The sequence below is a fragment of the Cryptosporidium sp. chipmunk genotype I genome, assembly GCF_004936735.1.
Source record: "Cryptosporidium sp. chipmunk genotype I strain 37763 chromosome Unknown contig_31, whole genome shotgun sequence".
Lineage (NCBI taxonomy): Eukaryota > Apicomplexa > Conoidasida > Eucoccidiorida > Cryptosporidiidae > Cryptosporidium > Cryptosporidium sp. chipmunk genotype I.
Window position 1 is genome coordinate 456,888 of NW_027125591.1, and position 20,813 is coordinate 477,700.

Sequence of the window (20,813 nt, forward strand, 5' to 3'; positions counted from 1 at the left end):
GTTCTCAAACTCTCTGGCACAAATTCAAGTTTCCTTTTATGCTGATAAAGTTATTAGCTCATTTTATAACTATCTGTTACAAAAATTGTACTCGACTCTCTGACTGTTCCTCCTTGTATTCACTTCCAGTAAAGTAGTCAGTATCTTTCCTTATTTTAGCACACAAACCTGAACAATTTGTCTTTTTCAGCCTTAATTACATTAGTTTCTCGTGTTTTTTAATTAAATTTAATAATAAAATAAAAATTGACCAACTTAAAGCTTATTAAAACTTTCCAGGCTTTTTTTTCTCCCCTTCTCTCCCCCTCCCCTCAACCAACCGACAATTTAATTTCTGGCTTGGCCAGGGGGACAAAGATAGAAAGATCTTTGATTTTTGTTAGTTAGACCATCAACGTAGATATATCTTTTCACTTCTTCAGATCTTCCGGGTCTTCCACAATAGTAGTTAGTATGATAGTTACTTCCTCCCAATTCATCAGCATACCTATTATTAGGCTTGTTAAAATACTCGGGATATTTAATTTGAGTATGAGTATTTCCACCATTATAATAGTAACTACTGCTGTTAATATTATGATTATTGTTAGTATTAATATTATTACCAAAAGCCTGGATATTTGAGTAATTGAGTGATGGTGAATTGGAATTACTTCTCAAATAGTAGCTGTGGTAGTTGTTATTATTATCAGGGCTTAAACTTCTAGGAGAAATATGATTGGTACCTTTGTACTTGTAATTATATTCTTGAGTGTTTTGCATGAATAATTGGTTGTTTTTCAGGTTTTTTTGGATATTATTATTATTTGGACGAAATACTCTGATTGACTCTTCAGAATTACTTTCTGGGTAGTCTTTTATATACCTTCTACTAGCTTCCTGGGTAACTATATCATATCTATTGTTGCCTGGTTTTGCATATCTCTCTCTATTATACTTAATATTAGGATTGGTGCTATATTTAAAGTTATGATCGGTTTCCATTTCAACTTGGTCAGTATTAGCATATCCAGACTTTAATTTTTGGGCTTTCTTAATCAATCTAGTGTTATCAAGAATCTTATATATTTCATTTCTAAAGATGGAGTCAACCTTTTTGTCTTTTTCAAGAAAATGACTTGTTTTAGGAATCTCAAAAGAAGTTGATGTAGTTGGAGTTACTTCAACTTGGTCTGAATTAGTGTTAATTGCTTTTTCGTGGTAATTATTGAACTTTTGAATAACTTCGGTGTTGACTGAAGCATCTAAAAGTGTCTTAGTATTACTGGTTTCATTGAATGGCAGTATTTCTTCTTTGATAACAAATCCCTCAACTTTATCAAAAGAAGGCCTTTCTTCTGTACCAATAGAAGATCCAGGCTTAATATTCACTAATGTTACTTTCCAATCAATGACTTTCTTAGTATTACTTTCTATTACGCGTATTTTTGATATTTTCTCTGTTTCTTGACTAAATAGGGAGATTTTACTGGAAATTTCTCTAATTTTCCTATTAAGTTTGTTTTCAATTCTATATAGTTTATTGAACTTCTTATTATTATTGGTTTTAATGTGATTGTGATGAGTTTTTAACATTTTAAATTTTGAATTAGAATACATGGTTGAATAATAATCTTCTTCTGAACAACATTCTAATGCTTGAAAAGAACACTTCAAAGTGTGTTGATTTCTGACCTGTTTTTCAGAAACAAGCATTGTATTTTCAAATAAAAATTGATCTGAAGATATACTCATAAACAAAGAATCATCAACCTCCTGGATACTAACTTGTCGATATAAGTGATGATGGTCTTTGTGCAGATCTTGTTGAAGTTGATCATTGAAGTGGCTATCCTTTTCTTTAACCTGATTATCAAGACTATTCATATTATATTCATCCGAGTTAATACTGATATTAGTATGTAAATTGTCAAATAACTCATTGTACTCGTCAATATTTAAATTAGTATTCAAAATTTCGTCCTCCATTCTTTCAACCATTTTTTGAGTATTGTCAAAATGGCTTAGATTTGTGAGATGAGTTTCTTCTTCTTTGATTATTGGATGATGTTCATTCAAGGAACTTTCCATGGAAACTTGGTTTTCGTGATCAATATCTAAATGTTCTTTCTCTGCAAGCTTTTCTACTTTTCCTTGGAAGATATCGAGACGATTAGAATCAATAATTTCTTGAATTGAATAAATCTCAGAGAGATCTGGAATCTGTATTATGTTTTCATGATCCTGCTTTTTTCCTAGACTGATTTGACTTAATTCGTCCATGATTATATTGGAATCTGTTGCTATATCTTCTAATATATTATCTAAATGAGTTGAATCCATATTGATTTGATCAACTTCTTCTTGACCTTTTGAGAAATTTAACTTAGAGGCAAAACTCAGACGGTCTTTTTCATCTTCCTTGTTTTCTCTAAGGCTTAAATCCGGGGATGAGGCATCTTCTTCGTTTTTTTCACTCTTTTTCTCTTCTTTCCTTTCTTCCAAGTTTTCTTTTTTGTCTTCCAGATCCTTTTCTTTGTCTTCCAAATTCTCTTCTTTTTCTTCCAAGTCCTCTTGCTTCTTCTCCAAATTCTCCTTTTCTACTTCTACCTTTTCAACAGGATCAATTGATAATTTTATATCAAGTGAATCTAATTGTATTTCTGGGTTTACTATCTTTATTTGAGACTGATTATTTTTCTCAGCTCTCTCCTTTTCTCTATCTTCCACTAAAGTAACTGAAACTTGGTCATCTTTCTTTCCCTCTTCTACACTTTCCACTAAAGGAAAAAATATTTGTTCTTGATTGTCTTCTTTTTTCACTTCATGAATAATACACAAATTTATTTGATTTTTATCCTCACTTTCTTCGTTTTCTAATCCACCCCCTTGTCCTATGTTCATATTTTCTTCTTTAATAACCATCGTGCCAAAACCAAATACCTTCTTTTCTTCTTCATTATCTTCCTCTTCTTCAGTATCTTGAATGTAAAATTCTGAATCAGAAACTTCATCACTTAAACTATTTTTTTTTAATTCATCTACTAGCTTAGTAGAATCAACATTCAGCTCTTTATTTGTTTTTTTCCTTTCCTCCAACTCGTCCAAGCTTACTGGCTTTACATAATCCCAAATGGAATTTGCAAAATTATAAATAATTTGCCTCTTTGAATTCTTTATTGGTGTACTTATCAAAGAACCACTATGAGAATTACTTAATTTTGTAATACTATTATTAAGAATTCCTTCATCATTTACTTTATCATGATAAACCAAATGACTAATTATTTCCTGAGATTTACTTCTTTTCATATTTTCCACTTGATCCAATTTCATTTTGTTATCGTGCGATTCTTCATTAATTTTACAGATCTTATTCTCTTTCAGCTCTGGTTTTGAATTATTCATTTCCTCAGTATTAGCATCATCTTTTTCCATCTGATTTTTAACTAACTCAGACCTATTATCTTTATTTTTATCTTCTGTATTTTTTGATTCACTTTGTTTTCTCTCCAACTCATCCAAACTTACTGGCTTAACATAATCCCAAACAGAATTTGCTAGTGAATAAAGCATCTTTCTTTTGGAAAACTTTTTTGGTGAGGGAGCCTCCGATTTACTTACTTTTTGAATAGAATCCTGATTATCTTCTTTTTTTGTAGATAGATCCATATCACTTAATGATGAATTGACAGTTTTTATAACATTTCCAGTATTATTGTTAATTACTTGACCTACAATATCTTTTTCTTTTATATCGTCATTCTTCTTTAAAGAAGCCAGTTCTTTTTCTTTCTTTACTTTATCATCTAGTATTTCATCAAACAAATTTTCATATGTATCATTCTTCTCTTGAAGTTCTCTATGATCAACCACGACTTTATGTTGTTTCAAACAATTAACAATTTTTTCATTATTATCTTCAACAATATCCAATAAATCTTCATGATCTGAAGAACTACTACTATCACTGGAATCTGTGTCAAATAAACTATTATTATATTCACTAACACTTCTAAATGAGTCCTCCAAACTTAAAAAACTGTTAGATTTCACTTCTTTATCATCACTTCCATCCTTGATTGAACTTTTTAAATCATTCGAATTTTTACCTATCTTTTTAGATAACTCCCTTATCATTTTTAACTCATCATTCTCCGTAAGCTTCATAGATTGTTCTTCTGACTTATTTTTATTTTTATTCAAGGATTTTCTCTTCTTCTCAGCCTTTTTTAATTCTGACTTAGTCATTAATTTCATCTCTTTTTCAGAAATTTCATTTTCGTTGTCATCAGAATTAATAGAATTTTTCTTGCTCTTCCTTTTCCTCTGTTTGTAATTTAAATCATCTAATTCAAATATTGGCTTTGGTTCCAAACCTAAATCACTAAATGATAACTTTTTTGATGATTTAGCTTTTTTTAACTTCGCCATTTTAACCAATTTTCTCTCCTCCTTAAATCTAATACCTTAACTATTCTTTTTTGTCAAATTTATTTTATATCTATTAATTCAACTGTTTATTATAATAAATCATATATTACTATAAATATTTCAATTCTTATTATTCACAAATACTTTTTTCTTTTAGATTATTTCCACATATATGTTTATTTATCTTTTAAATTGATTTTATTTCTCACTTAATCTTGTGTGAATAACTTGCACTTAAATTATATTCTTATATTTAATACTATTGCAACGTTTTGATACATTCATGCATCTTAATTAATATATCCAACGTTATTTGTCTTTAATTTATTCAATTCTTTCTTTATATTGTCGTTCGGCTTTTCAGTCTATTTCTAATACCTTTTTCTTTTATATTTGAACAGGTACCATATTTATTTTAATGCTATATAACAAATACATGTAGGTTTTGGCGCCTGCTTCATGTCATTTTGATCATACGTATTTTGTCTTGGAGAAATTATTGTGAATAAAATCCGAAATGCCAATTTAATTATTTATTTTTTTTAACATTTCTTGTTTGTAATTGAATTCATTATATTCTCTGGTTTTCTTTTTTAGGTTTACTTAAATTTTTGTCATATTCTTTTAGTTTGAATTAATTTCTATTCACTTCAAAAGTCTATAATTATCTTGTTGAATTCAACAATTAAAAAAAAAAAATTTTATCAATGAATTGATTATATTAAATCCTAAAGCCAAGGATATTTTTACCTCCAATTATTTCAAATCCAGTTTTAATTTCATGTGGACAAATTTATTGAAATTGCATGCGAGTTGCTAATTCATGCAATGCCGGTATGTAGCAAAAAAAAATCAAATTAATTTTTTTTTCGCATGAAATTTTATTCACATACAAAAAAAATGGAAAAAAGAGTCATTAAATATTAAAATAGATTTTTTCTTTAAAACAATAATAAAATCTAGGTTTTATAAATTTTTATTGTTGCAGATAGAACAATATATTTTTATTAATTTTATTTTTTTTATTAATTTGAAAAGCCACTTTTAACGTCTGCATTAAAACAAATAATTCAGCATTGTATTTGAATCACTTTCTTCTGTATCTTCCTCACCCTCATCATCTTCATCATCGCCATACTTGAATTCATTATTATTTACTATAGGAAACGATATCATAGACTTCGATGAAACTTGCTTAACCTGAGAAAGATGAGGTTTATTTTCAGGATTTAAAATTTCGCTATTTTCCTCGGTTTCAGAAGTATTATCAATATCATTACTACCGCTTTGCTTTTGATTATAAATCTGGTTATTTTGTCTTTTATTTTTTATTTCTCTGAATTTTTCAAATGGATTTTTTCTTACTTTTTTTTCTTCATTCAAGTTTTTATCACTTCTATTCTCTCTCGTTTTTTCCTTTTCCTTGGCTTCAGTTTCTATATCTTTCCTTTTTTTTTTCTGAAGACGTTCTTGTTTCTTTCTTTCTTTTTCCTCTTGCTGTTTCTGTCTCTTTAACTCCTCTTTTTTTTTCTTCTCCTCCAATTTTATTTGCTTCTCTTTCAGTTTCCTTTGCTTCTCCTCCATTTTTTGCCGTTTCTTTTCACTTAATTTCTTCATTTTTTTCTCCTTACGCTTTTGCTTACTAGATACCTTCTTTTTTGATTTTTTATTACTATCTCTAATGCTCTTGTTGTTTTTCTTTTGCTTCTTTTGCTTTTTCTTCTTCTTTGATTTACTTGCTTTTTTTTTCATCAATTGTAGAATTGAAACTTGAGAAGAATAGTTTACAAGCCCTTTTTCCTCCCCATCTTCTTCAAAGCTTGCAATATAAATCAATATTATTGTGATTAACAGCCAAAATCTCAAAATATTCATTTCCTCCTCTTTCTTTAACTAGCTATAATTAGAGGTAATAAATTTACTACTACTTGTATTAAGGCCCTTCTTTTGATCTCTATATTGCATGCATACCAGTTTATCAATGCCATTAAGGGAGGGAGCTACTCTCAAAATTTATTCCCACACATTGAAAATACACTAAAAGAAAATATCGCATGCATGCATACATGAATTCAATTCTTATATAAAAATATTGCATGCAAAATTTAAATGAGTGAACACAGTGAACTATTAAAATTTTAAAAAAAAGGCTATCTAAAATTTCAAATTCCTTTATATTCAGTGAAGAAGAACTAAAATGATATTTCCTCCCTACTTTGTTTCCATGCAATTTTCATTTTATTATTAATTTATTAATAAAGCAGATCAGTGTCAAATTTTAATTAGTAAATGCCTTTGGCGCCAAATCTACGTCTTGTCAGTTTGGATTAAAAATCAAATAAAAAAAAATGAAAAATATTTATTTTCCATTGTTTTTTAATTAATGCTTGTTAAATCATTTTTAATGAAATAAAAATAGTAAATAATATATCAATGCGATTAGGCAGCGGAGATGCGCATATTAATCGGATATATTATCGTATGATGGCATTTAAATATTATTAATAAGAAATTATGTTATTAAAACTTAAAAAGAAAATAATATCAAGTTAAAAATTACAGTTTTGTTATAAATTGAAAGCTATAAGCTCCGATTATATATATATTTTTTATATAAATTGGATAAATATCTATTAAATAAAATTATTTTTAATGCTTTGCAATTTTACTATTATTATATTTATTATTATTATAAGACTCACCACCAAATGTTTTTAATTCATAATTCTCAGATGCGTGACCATATAAGATAAGATTGGCCAATTATTTAGATGATATTAAAATGATGATAAAAAAAAACAATTTGGGTAATTTGCGTCTGAAATATAATAAGATGCATAACGTTTTTTTTATCTGATTAATCTTATAATAATACAAAGCCGGGCTCTAATTTCAACAAGTGACTGATATTACTTCAAACACACAAGTGTGAGATAATATTGCATTTCAATTCTACATTTTTACATATGCAATAAAGAACTAAGAAATTTTTTTTTCAATAAACTATTTCACCTTAAACTTGAAAACTTATATCACTTTTAATATTTGAAGAAATTATTTAAGTGTGAAGACCTATTTGATAAATACTTCAATGTTAGCTTGTGTTTGTTGAGATTAGTGCATTAATTTGGCAGATGCCCGCCTTTTCATGTCAAGATATTTATATCCAATGTAAATCTCAAAATATGACGAAGTAAATGAAATTGGTCAAAAACTATTTTGGTTATTATTGAATAGCTTTTTTTAGATTTAAAAATACTCACAATTATGCATGAAGCCGGTTATTGATATTTTGTATAGGAAGTCATATATTTCAGGGAGAAGAGTGTGAACATTGATAACAATTTATCAATAACTAATTCATCGTTGTTTGTAGAAATAATAATTATGGACTGTACATTACCCATTTTAAGGTATAATAGGGATTTGCAGCAGAAGTTACTGCTTAGGAATTATGATGTTCTATGGGATGTTGACTTGGGAGGAAGCGAGTTTTGTAGAGTGAAGCTCGGAGTTTGCAAACATAATGGAGAGCTAGTTGCGATAAAGATAGTGACAAAGACATTTTGCAGTAACTTTGAGAAAGACGTTGTATTATATATCCAAAACAAATTAACAGGAAACATGTCATTGCCTGAACTTTCAAATACAAAAGGCTACATAGAATATTTTCCAAAAATATTTGACACATTCGAGGATATTGATTTTATTTATATTGTAATGGAGTTAAGTTTTGGTGGGGAGCTTTTTCATTTACTTGTTAGATCCGAAGATAAGTTAAGTGAAGAAACGGTATCATTAATCTTTTCTCAAATTTGCAATGCTTTAAAAGTTCTCCATTCAATAGGAATAATGCATGGAGATATAAAGGCAGAAAATATTATGTTTTCTAAAGAAAGCCGGCTTGATTCAATTAAATTATTAGACTTTGGAAATTCTTGTATAATGTTAACCAATGAAGAATTAGGCTTGGGTAAAAGTAAAATAGAAGTACCAATTTACAATCAATGTTTTATATTTAATGACTCAAAAAAGGAAATCCAATTTAATCAAACATATTTTGATTTTTGGTCTTGTGGGAAGCTTTTGTATCTAATGCTTACAAGAAAATATCTTGAAATAGATTTTCATGAATGCTTTGTCTTTAGTGATAGTACTAAAAAAAAAATATTTGAGTCGTCAGAATTAGAACTTTGTAGTGACCTCGCTAAAGATTTATTATGTAAGCTTCTTTCATATCGTTTTTATCAGAGTGAATCACTAACAATGGACAAAGTTTTATGTCATCCATGGTTTAATTTGGCAAAAAACACACCAATAATTAATCGTCATATATATCCACACGACGAGTTAATTAAAGTAATGTTTTGAAAAAAAAATGAGTTAGGTAAGAAAATGGATCGAAGGGAATTTTTCATATACGTATGCTTTATAATTTTTTTTCAATGTTTAAAAGTTATTGATTTAATTGTTGAAGGAGATGAACACGTATCAGTATTGTATTGAATGGTTTCTGATGATATATTATTGGAGATTGCTGTGAATAATTCTAATTGCTCTGGAGATTGAAGTTGATTATATAGATTACAACTTATATCTGCTTGAGAAGATACTGGGCTTGATGGAGGACTTAGAAAATCTTTTTTTAACCTAAATGGAATTTCTAAAGCTCTCATTGAATAATTTTCTCCTACATTATATTTTGACTGCTTTCTTACCTCCAAAGTATTTTCAAACTTTGTGTTTGCATTTTCCATTAAGGGAGTTTTCAAATGATTCATTCTGGAATTATATTTTTTTATTATTGATTTTATTGCCACTGCAAATAGTCCTAGAATTGGGGCAGATATGAGCAGTGATATAACCAATATTGTAAAGACCGGCCCGTTGGAATAATTTGAAAGCTTTACTGAATGAAGTGATATTTCCAAATTTCCAATCGATGGGACTTTTTTCTTTAATGCATGAAAGTTATATGAAAATAGATTGCTCATCAAAACTCGATCATCTCTACAAGAAATCTTGTAATCAATATAGATGTTACTATTGTTTTCGTTGATAATCATGATGTTTACTATTGAAAATAGTTTATAATTATTTGAAAATTTGTATAAATATTTAAATTCTTTGTTTTTTTCTACATTTTCAATAATTTCCAAATCGCGAAATTCATTCTTTTCTCTGTCAAAAATCTTGACAATCAAAGATTTTTCTCCGTTTGACCTGGCATATATATTAATTAAATACTTTCCCAAGCATTTAATTATTCCGTTAAGTGAGATATTTAAATAAGTAACTGAATTACGACTGGCAGTCACATTATTGCTTTTTTTATCAGTTTCAATAACTGAAACAGTATTCTTTTCAAAAAATCTGGTTCCATTCTCGTACTTAGTACATGATTGAGAATCGTTCACCTTATTTTTCCTAGAATTTTCCTCTAAATTCTTATAATATTCGTCCTTGATCCAGAATGTGTTTGGTGGTACTATCTTTATAAGCAGATAGTATTTTTCACTTTCCAATTTCCCAAAGAATCCAATTCCAAAGTTGATGAAAGGAGATAGCCCCAACTCATTTGAAAGAAGTAAATATCTATTCAAATGAATCATTTGATCATTGTAAACATTGTGAGTATTAAATAGAGAAAGGAATTGTTGGTCGAACTCTATATAGTTCATGATTGGAATATTCAAACTCGCAAGAACATTAAAATATTTCATTTTGTTACCATACATATATTTTTCTGAATATTTATAATTACAAATGTGATCCTCACTTAATAATAAATTGCCATTATTAATGCCTTGAGTAAACTCACAAAAGTTATTAGCGTGATAGAAACTTAAGCTTGGAAGGTAATTTCCATAAATACAGCTTAAATTGATATTTGAAACTTTATTAGGCATTAAATTTGGAGAATCTTGAAAATTTCCCAAGTAAAGTTGAACTCTAGTTTCTTTTAATGCTTGCACAACACGATTTATTTGTAATCCAGAAATTGCATCATTTACAAAACTCCCGGATGTTCCTGCAATTGACTCCATTATTCCAAAAAAGTGGGAGCTTAAGTATATATTTTCTAAAGGTAATAACTTGTTCGTATGGGTTCCATTTTTTGTCAGTTGGCTTGTTTTATCCAGTAGTATATATCCGTTATATTTTGAACATTCAAGGAGGTCAGCTGCATCAATCGGGAATAGAGTCTTGGTATTTCTATCATTAAGTTCGATTACTTTTGTTTTATTTTTATGGTGAAATTTAGTATCGTGAGCAATTCCAAATTTGTTTTCTAATATAAATAGTAATATCAGAATAGGAAAGTGATACAGACTCAAAAAAGTCATTCATTGAATTTAAAATAGTTTTATTATAAGGTAAAAATATGTTCCAATGCTCTTTAAAAATAATAATCCAATATTCTTTTTTAGCATTGCTAATCTTAAAATTTATGTTACCCCAATTAGTACTCGACAGTGGTGATGCGCCAATAAATTAAATTATTGAAATTAAAAATTTTAAAATATTTGCTTAAAATATTATTAAGTAGTATCAGTTCTGTGTGTTTAAAGTACAAACACTTTTTAAGACTTGTTTTGATAATAAAAGTTAATTCTCTGGCCTTCATCCTGGTTTAGTTAAAACATACTAAATAAGAATTCAATAATAAATCCTTTTAAATATCTTTATTAATATATAAATAAATATATATAAAGATTTCCACCCACACTGATTTACTCTTAAAGGTTGAAAGTATGAAAAAGTCAACGAACAGTAAGACTCCAAACTCAGAAGCTTCCAGTCCCAAGGCTTCAGTACCAAATAATATATTTGATGTATTTCATGAAATGAAGCAAGCTTATTTCTCAAAAGTTCCTGAAAATATCCAAATTTTGGATTCTTTTATATTATTTATGGCCTTAATTTCCATTATTCAAGTTATTTATTGCCTACTAATCCGAACAACTCATCCAATAGACTCTCTAATTGGTGGAATATTTTGCACTACTGGAACAGCTCTTTTAATCTCAGCCCTCAGAATTCAACTAACTTGCCCTTTCTATTTTGAGGATGTTTCTCCAAAAACTGCATTCACTGATTTTGTTGTTTGCTGCATTGTATTTTTTATCGGATGCGCATCTGTATTAGTATAGTTGTTCACTTAATAGTCTTTTTCTTTAATTAAATCGTCATATTAAATCCCAAACAGACTAATTTCCTTATCTCAAAATATATACATAATAATTCTCTTTTTTTAATTAAGTAAAATTTTTACTGTTAAAGAAAAAAATTCTAATGTAATTTTTTTCATGTGGATGGAAGTTATGCAAGTTATGCACGTACCGGTATTTGCATGCAAAACCTGCAAATAATAATCCACAATAATACACATAATACTATAAAAAGCTATTAGTAAAAAAAAAATTAATTTAAATCTTATTAAATTACAGTATTTTTTTTTTTAAATTTATAAATTCTCTTCATTTTTTTTAAAAAGATAGCTTAGGAAATTTTTTATACGAAGTTAATGAGTCATGACGAATAAACCCCTTAACAGAAGTTGGGAAATTCACGAAGGTCGCCAGGGAGAAATTTGGGTTTTGTTTCACATGCAAAAAGGAAAATCTGATTTTTTAAAAAGTATTAATGAAAAAAAAAAAATAGATCAAGCTGGTCTGGAAAATAGATTTAAAAATAAAAAAAGTCAAGAAAACACACAGTAAAAGTATTATATTCAAAAGATCATTAATTCTTAAATAAATTATCATAACCAGACCTTTCAGAAAGTTTTTGATAAATTATTTTACAAAATCAAGATAAAAGACAAATTCAATGTGTATGCTAGTATAGACTGATCTTTAAAGTGGCGCCTTGTGGGACAATTGGATACTGGAATGCCCGCATGAATGCGTTAAATGCTAATTGTCAGTTAAGCTTCAAGATCGGGAGGAAAGGAATTAAATCAAAAAATAGGCTAAAAAAGTAGTTGTAAGACTACAACTACGAAAGAATACCAGAAACTTTTGATTAGCGGTGGAAAGATGGATTTGGCAAGAGATTATTTGTCCCGTTTACGAAGTAAATGTGGCGAGGACACAGAACTTTACCAAGAATTTCTCAGAATAATGAGAGATTTTAAGCACGGTAGCATTAATGCAAGGATGGTTATAGATCAAGTTGCAGAGCTATTCAAAAAAGATACAAGTTTGATAGCAGAGTTCAATAATTTTCTTCCAGAGGAACTTAGACTTCAAATTCCCCAAAATGATTGTGAATATGCAGCAGCCTTTGTTAAAAAAGTCAGGGATATCGCACCAGAGATATATAATGATTTTCTATTATTGCTGAGCAAATACAAGGATGGAGAGAAGTCTGTTAATGAGGTTTGTGAACTATCATCTTCTCTTTTTGCTTCATATCCCGATTTACTCAAGGAGTTTGTATTGTTTATTCCTGAGCTTTCCGGAAGGGCAGAATCTTTGATATCATCAAACAAGCAGTCTGCTGAAAGGAATTTGTCTGATTCCCAGAATGATTACCTAGATAAATCCGAGTTTTTAAGTTATTTAGCAAGCACTGTTCATTCTATCACAACAAAAAGTGAACCACCAAAGGTGGTAACAAGGAGGGCCGCATCAAGTCTTCCGTATGATATTACAGTGGTTCCTGAGTTAGATAGAATATTGGAAGACCAGAAGAAGAGGCTTTCAACTACAGAGGAAAGCGGTGGGATTGCTGATAAGTTGAAATCAGAAGAAGGAATTACACAAGGAGTTAGTAGTGAAAAGGGATATTCTTCTCAGAAAGCTGCCCCTCAAAGTTACTATTATAACCCAGAAGATATGTCTATTTGGGAAGCGGATTATCGAATTTTTGAAGAAGTTTATATAGCTTTTGGTGATAACTGCCACGATTATTATCAAGATTTCTTGAAGCTTATACACCTGTATACAAGAGGAGTATTAACTGTTGTTGAGACTTTGTTGGCGCTTGAATTTTTCTTCCCAATGGATAGTGGAGATTTACCTTACGAAGTGAAGAGAATGATAGTACAAAGAGAGTCGGCGAGGAGGAAGTATTCATATTTTTGCTGTAATTTCGCGCAGCTGGACTATACAAACTCTGCTAGAAATGGTAGTAGTTATCTTCATTTACCTAAAGATTATCCAATAGCATCATGCACGGGAAGAATTCCAAGTGACAGAGAAAATTTGAATGACAAGTGGGTAAGCATTCCTCAGGGATCTGAGGATTTCTCATTTAAGCACATGCGTAAAAATGTTTATGAAGAAAATCTTTTTAAATGTGAAGATGAGAGATTCGAGTTGGATATGGTAATTGAAAATAACAGATCAACAATAAACGCTTTAGAGCCAATAGCAGAAAAAATTAGTAAATTGTCTCCGGAAGATAAAAAGAATTTTAGGTTAATTAAGCCACCCTTTTCAATTATCCATCTCAAAGCAATTTCAAGAATTTATGGAGATAATGGACCTGAAATATTGGAATTACTTAAAAGAACTCCATATAGTTGCATCCCAGTCATTTTGAATCGCCTTCGTCAAAAGGATGAGGAATGGACTCATGCAAGACATTTAATGAATCAAGGAGTATGGAGAGATATCCAGACCAAGAATTACTTTAAATCTTTTGATCATCGTTCATTCTATTTCCGGCAAGCAGATAAGAAAAATACAAATGTTAAAGGGTTCTTATGCGATATTAATAAGGCTTACATGCATAATAGAAAGATTGATACAGAATCAAATAATATAGCAGAGACAAATTCTGAAAAAATTACAGGTCCACAAATTGATTCCCATAACAACACATTAATGGAAAGTTGTGTAGGAGTTCATCAGGTTAAGGAATTGGACGATATAAAAACTAAAATCACTCCTAGATTCAAGAATGAATCTAATAGTTGGAGCGTGGACTCAGAGTTTACATCTCAAATGCCAGACTTGGAGGTTCATAAGGAAGTAATAGAGCTTATTAGCTTTACAATATACCGTCAGGCAAATGGTCCAGCAGCTGGATCCAAAGCCAGAAACTTTTTACAGAGATTTGTCCGTTCATTGTTCTTACAAACGGGATATGACTCTTTAGATAATGGATCTGTCACATTAAAAGAATTACAAAGTGAAGGAACATCATTTAAGGCAGGTGTTAATAAAAATGTCCAAGGCGGAACTTCTAGTAGTAGTTTTAGCTCATCCTCACTCACTGGAGCAGGGGAAAAATCTTTACTTACTGTAGAAGCTTATGTAAATGCAGTAACTGAAAGTAATGGCTCAACTGGCCCTATTTCATTTAATGGTACTTCGATGTCTAGAGGAAGAAGAATGACCAGAAACCATCTAAGGAAGTCCAACATTTCGGGTCAGATTTCTGAAAATGTCAAGGGTAAATCGCAGTCAGGGGATTATGCAATCGATTCTGAGGATCAAAATGCATCAAAGATTACAGATTTGATGACTGGGGTTGGTGAATCTACTTCAGTTGATGATACAAATGGAGGTGGAAATTCTTCAAACTCTAATGGTTCTGAAAATGCATCTTCAAATGAAGAAAATGATTTGAGTACAATATTTAAATCATTTTCTCTAACTTATGATTGCAGAGGAGGACTTAAGTATATTTGGAATGATAATTGTAAGGTAAATTGGCATAGTAATAGTTTATCTCCAGATTGGTTTTATTCAAAAAAGGTACAGTATAACAGTGAGGGGAGAAGAATAAGTATGGAACCTTTGGATATTGGTGAATTTAATAAATCACCAGCATCAAATGATTCAGGAGATATGGTTCGGTATATTATGGGTAATGACCATATTTGTTGTTTTATGAGATATTACCAGATAATATATGAGCGATTGAAAAAAGCAAAAAGTACTATAGAGCAGCGTGAACAGAATCCTCTTCCATTCCAAAGATGGTCTCCAAATGGCCCTGATGTTCCAAGACCAACTTACAAGCAGGTGATTTGGTGTTGCTTTGGACTTTTGTCTGGTGAGTTAGAGCTCAGTTTATTTGAAGATATTTGTAGAGATGCAATGGGAAATGATTCATATTGGCTTGGAACAATAGACAAAGTGTTGCAGGGTATTTCAAAGGTGGTTATACATATTGTTAATGATTTAGCCACTTGTAGATTGATGGCTATGAACTTAGCATATAGAGATACGATATTTGATCATTATAAAAAGTTGGAGGAGTTTATAGCAGCGTCTAGATCATTGCTTCCAACAATTCAAACACCATTCTACATTATTACTTGGTCTCCTGGTAACTCTGTGCTGAAGATTAGAATGAGACAGTTGGAGGATTATTCAATGACTTTTGTACCCTTTATTCAGAATGATTCGAATAATATTGAAAACCTGGTTGGAGACATGAAAATAAACAGTCAAAAAAAGGAACTATGTTCATCTGATTCAGCAAGGGAAGTTATGCGAGAAAATAAAATGGCAGATTTGAATAACATAGACGAATTAAATCAGGAATCCAAGCCTGAAGTAGGAGAAAAAGGTGGGAGGGGGGAAGAGGATTTAAAAGCTGTTAATGAAAATAATGACAGTGATCAAAATTTTACATCAGTCACTAGTGGTTTAAAATTATTATCGGAAATGAAATTAATACCTCCGGAAAAGGCACTGAAAGACTTGGGAGTTGAGACAGACCAAGTCGAGGTTGGTCAAGCTGTAGATTTAACAAACCACGTTGAGCTTTTACAGCAGATTTTAGTTCATCAGTTAAGTAATGTAAGTGATGAGGCAATGGAATCATCAGAAACAATAAAATTGAACCAATTTTCCGATAAAGAGAACGCAAAAATATCCAAGTTACTACTAAATAATCCTGTTTCATTCTTTGTTTGTATGGAGCAAACCTTTGTAAAGCCTTTATTATATTATTCACCAAAAATGAAGTTTATTGCAAAGTTAGCAGCTTCTGCTCAGTGGTTGGGATTCTTACCAGATAATAGTCATAGAGATATTGCAAGATCTCCATCAATACTTCGTGAATCCACTTCAAATAACTCCATAAGGCATAATACTAATGAACCAAGAAAAACAAATCGTCGTGGCTTATTATCTACTGAAAACCAAAATCAGACAGATGACGATAAGGGGCATTGGTCTGAAGAGTCAGCTGAATCTAATAGCCGAACAATGATATCTACTAATGCTGGACGAAAAGGAACAGGAAAGAAGAGAACTAGAGGAATGCCAAGTGATATGGTTACAGAGATTGATGATCTAGATATTAGAGTAACTAGAAGGAGAGCTGGAAATGCTTCAAAAAGTGGATTCAGAAGGTAATAATTAAGCTAAATTGCTAGAAGATAGTTTCGATAATGGCAATTGGAAGACAAGTGAAGAAGTTACCTTGAATCTGTACTTAAATGTAAAATAAAGAAAACTACTTTTAATACTACTAGATTAAAATCTTAAATCATATACAAAAAAAAGGGAAAAGCAAAGCAAGCTGAAAGTTCTAGGAAACTTCCAATCAAATCGTTCTTTCCTTTTTAATTGCTCATTTTCTATTAGTATACATATTTTATTTAGCCCTATCACGCTTAATAATATAAAAAAACCTATTCTCTGAATTGATTTAGAGGGAAATAAATGCGCTCGTCCTATTACAGATTTGAGTTTTTATTCTTCGTTTAAATCCACCACAAATGATTTTCGTTATAAATGTTTAATAATTTCTATCTTTTTATTAATACTAATATTATTTGCCCTTTAATGTTAAACTTAGCTTTCGGATTAACATTTATTAAATTTGTCATAATTAAATAATCTACTTTAGCTGCACCTGTGTAATGCCGCGATAGCTCAATTGGATAGAGCGTTGGACTTCTAATCCAGAGGCTCGGGGTTCGATTCCCCGTCGCGGTGCTTTTTTGCCTCAATACTTTTAAAAAGTTGGCGGGTCTTTGTCGTTTTATAATTATTCAGACAAACAGTCAAATTTGATTGTACGTGATGCGGGCTTGGTGTAGTTGGATATCACGTCTGCCTACGGAGCAGAAGGTCAGGAGTTCGAGTCTCTTAGCCCGTGCGTTTTTGAAATTCCTCTGCTCCACCGTACTAATTATTTAATGTTAGCTCGGTAAAGTTATTTAGAGCTTATTATTGTTACTTGAGTATGAGAATTTTTATGAATAACGCTATTTATATATGTGGAGGAACTGAATATACTCACCTGAATCTTGACTTTTTTTTTTTTAATTACAATATTATAATTCTAGTTTACATGCATGCAGAATTTAAATATTAATAGTGACGTGTAAAGTTCCTTTTTTAATACCAGTGTAGAATAATTATGAATAATTAGATTACGTAGGATGCGAGTTTAAATTAAAAGTGCAAAAGATTAATTTCAAAGTTAGAGCATGAAAAACACTTGACTAGTTGGTGGGTAGTAATTTAAGAATATTAATTAATTGAGAATTGCAAAACTTTATAAAAATTAAATCATGGTCGTAATCTAGTTGCCTATAATAGTAATAGTAACATTGATCGGCAAACTTGAATGAAGAACTTTAACATTTAGAAAATTTACCGGTAAAAAAAACAGGAATATGAGGGGAGGGGGGGAATGAGAAGTATTGGAATCGAAGTAATTGTAGGTCTGACATTGACATAAGTAACCTATAAAGTTTTATTAAAAGTAAATAGTGGGTTTTCAGTATTTTAATGACTAAATTCTAAGTAACTGACATTTTAATGTCAAAATGGAGAAAGGCACGAACATCATAGCTAGCTTGGGGATGTTGGTTGGAGCTGGGAGTATTTTGGCCTCTAATAGTATGTATAATGTGGATGCTGGGCACAGAGCAATTAAATTCTCAAGAATAAATGGAATCCAGAAAAGGATTTATGGAGAAGGGACTCATTTTATGTTACCTTGGATTGAAAGACCAGTAATCTTCGATATCAGAGCAAGACCCAGAGTTGTTGTATCTTTAACTGGAAGCAAAGATCTTCAAATGGTGAATATTACGTGTAGAGTTTTATCCAGGCCTGATAAGGAGAAGCTGGTGGAAATATATAGAAATATAGGGTTGGATCATGATGAGAAAATTCTCCCATCCATAATTAATGAGGTGCTAAAGTCGGTAGTTGCTCAATACAATGCCTCTCAGCTTCTAACTATGAGAGAAGATGTGAGCAAGACAATCCGAGATTTACTAGTAAAAAGGGCCCAGGAGTTTAATATTATTCTGGATGATGTCTCTTTAACCCATTTGAGCTTCTCCCAAGATTATGAGAAGGCTGTTGAATCCAAGCAAGTTGCTCAGCAGCAAGCAGAAAGAGCGAAATATCTTGTTCTCAAAGCAAACGAAGAGAAAAAAAGCATAATTATTAAGGCAGAAGGTGAGGCAAAAGCTGCAAAGTTAATTGGAGATGCGATAAATGAGAATCCTGCCTTTATTGCTCTTAAGCAAGTGGATACTTATAAGGAAATCTCTAATATTTTAGCAAAATCAGCCTCCAAATCGCTCATAAACCTTTCATCGTTCTTGCCAAGTCTCCCAATTAGTAACTCACCATCATCTTGCTCGAAATAAAACAATTCATACATTAATAATCCTTTCAGTTTTTTATTTATTAGTCTCGCCTTTCTATTTTCTCAAATAGTTTTTAAATGAACAATATTAGAGCCTTCTTCCATAAACTCTTGCTTAGAAATCCAAATAGTTTTGAATGTAGCTAAAGATCCTAGAATGGATCCTCCTATCCAAGGCAACAGGTTTCTGTCACTAGACGCATTAATTCGGATCTTAACGTCTTTAGGAAGGGCTTTTCTAAGCTCAAAAAGAAGTCGATCTCCAAGCCCGGGAAACATGGTGGACCCCCCAGCCAAAACTATCTGGGATGCTAGAGATCTTCGTATTTCCAAATCGCATTTGTTAATTGTATGAATTAGAACTTCATGAATTCCTGGATATTCATATCCGATTAAGTTCGGCTGAAAAAGAAGTTCGGGAGCTCTAAATCTTTCTTTGCCTAAGTATATTACCTGACCATCTGGAAGTTTATAAGGGTAGCCCGAAGTTACTCTATTTCCGGAGTTAGTAACAGGATCAAAGGTTGAGTTCCCCATTTGATTCTCATCGTTTTCATCTTTCTGAATATTAGAAGAGACAAAACAAGCAGTTTCTTTAATATCTTTAACAATCTCTAATTCAGATTTTGTATGGAATACTGTTCCTGCCATTCTAAGTTGTAAATTAAGATAGTCAGTGACATTTCGGCCGGCAATTTCACTTCTAGTGATTGCATTGCTTAGAGCAAATCCCTGATATATTGGCACAGCATGGGTCACTCCATCTCCACTATCTAAGACAACTCCTGTTGTTCTTCCTGAAGAGTAAAGTGATAAAACTGCTTGAGTTGAGATAAATAATGCAGGAACTCTATAAACTTCAAAGAATACTTCTGCCATCTTTTCTCTATGCTTACGTGGATTTAAAGCTGCTTCTGTTAGTAATACTGGATGATCCTCCGAAGAAGTTTTCATTTCAGCAAAACAATGAGTCCAGAGAGCTTCCATATCATACCAGTCAGTAATAATTCCATTTGTAATAGGATGGGAAATTGACAAAATTCCTCTGTTTTCTGTACACTTGCTCCCCACAAAAATATCTCCTTCTAATGCTCCTGCCATGCATCTCTTGTACTTTGGACGTCCTACATAACTATTTACAATCACTCTTGGAGCTTCTTCTCCTGCAAATCCACACTTAATCGTGCCAGAGCCGTTATCTATAATAGCCGGCTGGCTCGTAATTACATCATCATAATGTAATGTTGCCATCTTTCCAAGTATTCAAAACTAACTTTTTTAGAGTGCCTGGAGGTGACGACTATTTATGTATTTGAGCATGCATGAATAAATAAATTAATGCTTTTTAAAATTAATTTCAGAGCTATTTACTGCTCCATTCAAATTTGATTTACTCAAGCTTATAAATACCTAAATCCTATTTTCTGAGCTATTTATTTCCAATGCTCTTTTTTTGAATAGGGTTTCCAAATAGACTTTACTTAATGATTGATTTAATCCAAATTAATACAATGCCAGCCTTGCTATCTCTTCCTGCTTACAAGTTGTTTCCAAGTATTAAGAATTAACAACCAGATAATTTCTAAATGAATTTATCTTAAGAATCAACGAATAATAAGAATTAGAAAAACAATTTTTAGAACTATTTTTATTACATGCGCAAAATTACATTGGACCCCACATGGCGCGCATTGCCACGTGTAATTACATAATTTTGTATTTTAAAAGACTTGCAACGCCGGTATAGGATGGAAATAAATGTGGAAATAAAGTAAATTTTTTTTTTAATTTAAAAAAAAAAAAAAAAAAAAATA

General features: G+C 30.8%; 8 protein-coding genes across 8 annotated transcripts; 4 read left to right on the plus strand and 4 right to left on the minus strand.

Annotated features, from left to right (window-relative positions):
• Positions 1 to 327: 327 nt before the first annotated feature.
• Positions 328 to 4,413, minus strand: ELE39_002769 (uncharacterized protein; the record flags this gene model as incomplete). The annotated part of the gene is made up of 1 exon (XM_067345873.1): positions 328 to 4,413. One exon carries the CDS (start codon positions 4,411 to 4,413, stop codon positions 328 to 330), a length of 4,086 nt encoding a protein of 1,361 aa, XP_067201731.1.
• A 1,056-nt stretch (positions 4,414 to 5,469) lies between these two features.
• Positions 5,470 to 6,288, minus strand: ELE39_002770 (uncharacterized protein; the record flags this gene model as incomplete). Its single annotated transcript, XM_067345874.1, has 1 exon — positions 5,470 to 6,288. The coding sequence occupies one exon, from the start codon at positions 6,286 to 6,288 to the stop codon at positions 5,470 to 5,472; it is 819 nt and encodes a 272-aa protein (XP_067201732.1).
• Positions 6,289 to 7,800: 1,512 nt separating this feature from the next.
• Positions 7,801 to 8,784, plus strand: ELE39_002771 (maternal embryonic leucine zipper kinase; the record flags this gene model as incomplete). Its single annotated transcript, XM_067345875.1, has 1 exon — positions 7,801 to 8,784. The coding sequence occupies one exon, from the start codon at positions 7,801 to 7,803 to the stop codon at positions 8,782 to 8,784; it is 984 nt and encodes a 327-aa protein (XP_067201733.1).
• Positions 8,785 to 8,855: 71 nt separating this feature from the next.
• ELE39_002772 (uncharacterized protein) lies at positions 8,856 to 10,760 on the minus strand (the record flags this gene model as incomplete). Its single annotated transcript, XM_067345876.1, has 1 exon — positions 8,856 to 10,760. The coding sequence occupies one exon, from the start codon at positions 10,758 to 10,760 to the stop codon at positions 8,856 to 8,858; it is 1,905 nt and encodes a 634-aa protein (XP_067201734.1).
• A 408-nt stretch (positions 10,761 to 11,168) lies between these two features.
• Positions 11,169 to 11,567, plus strand: ELE39_002774 (DAD1 Ost2 like dolichyl-diphospho-oligosaccharide-glycosyltransferase; the record flags this gene model as incomplete). The annotated part of the gene is made up of 1 exon (XM_067345878.1): positions 11,169 to 11,567. One exon carries the CDS (start codon positions 11,169 to 11,171, stop codon positions 11,565 to 11,567), a length of 399 nt encoding a protein of 132 aa, XP_067201736.1.
• An 888-nt stretch (positions 11,568 to 12,455) lies between these two features.
• Positions 12,456 to 16,739, plus strand: ELE39_002775 (Sin3 like paired amphipathic helix containing; the record flags this gene model as incomplete). The annotated part of the gene is made up of 1 exon (XM_067345879.1): positions 12,456 to 16,739. The coding sequence occupies one exon, from the start codon at positions 12,456 to 12,458 to the stop codon at positions 16,737 to 16,739; it is 4,284 nt and encodes a 1,427-aa protein (XP_067201737.1).
• A 1,424-nt stretch (positions 16,740 to 18,163) lies between these two features.
• Positions 18,164 to 19,000, plus strand: ELE39_002776 (prohibitin with PHB domain; the record flags this gene model as incomplete). The annotated part of the gene is made up of 1 exon (XM_067345880.1): positions 18,164 to 19,000. The coding sequence occupies one exon, from the start codon at positions 18,164 to 18,166 to the stop codon at positions 18,998 to 19,000; it is 837 nt and encodes a 278-aa protein (XP_067201738.1).
• A 62-nt stretch (positions 19,001 to 19,062) lies between these two features.
• On the minus strand, positions 19,063 to 20,250 carry ELE39_002777 (actin family; the record flags this gene model as incomplete). The annotated part of the gene is made up of 1 exon (XM_067345881.1): positions 19,063 to 20,250. One exon carries the CDS (start codon positions 20,248 to 20,250, stop codon positions 19,063 to 19,065), a length of 1,188 nt encoding a protein of 395 aa, XP_067201739.1.
• Positions 20,251 to 20,813: the final 563 nt, after the last annotated feature.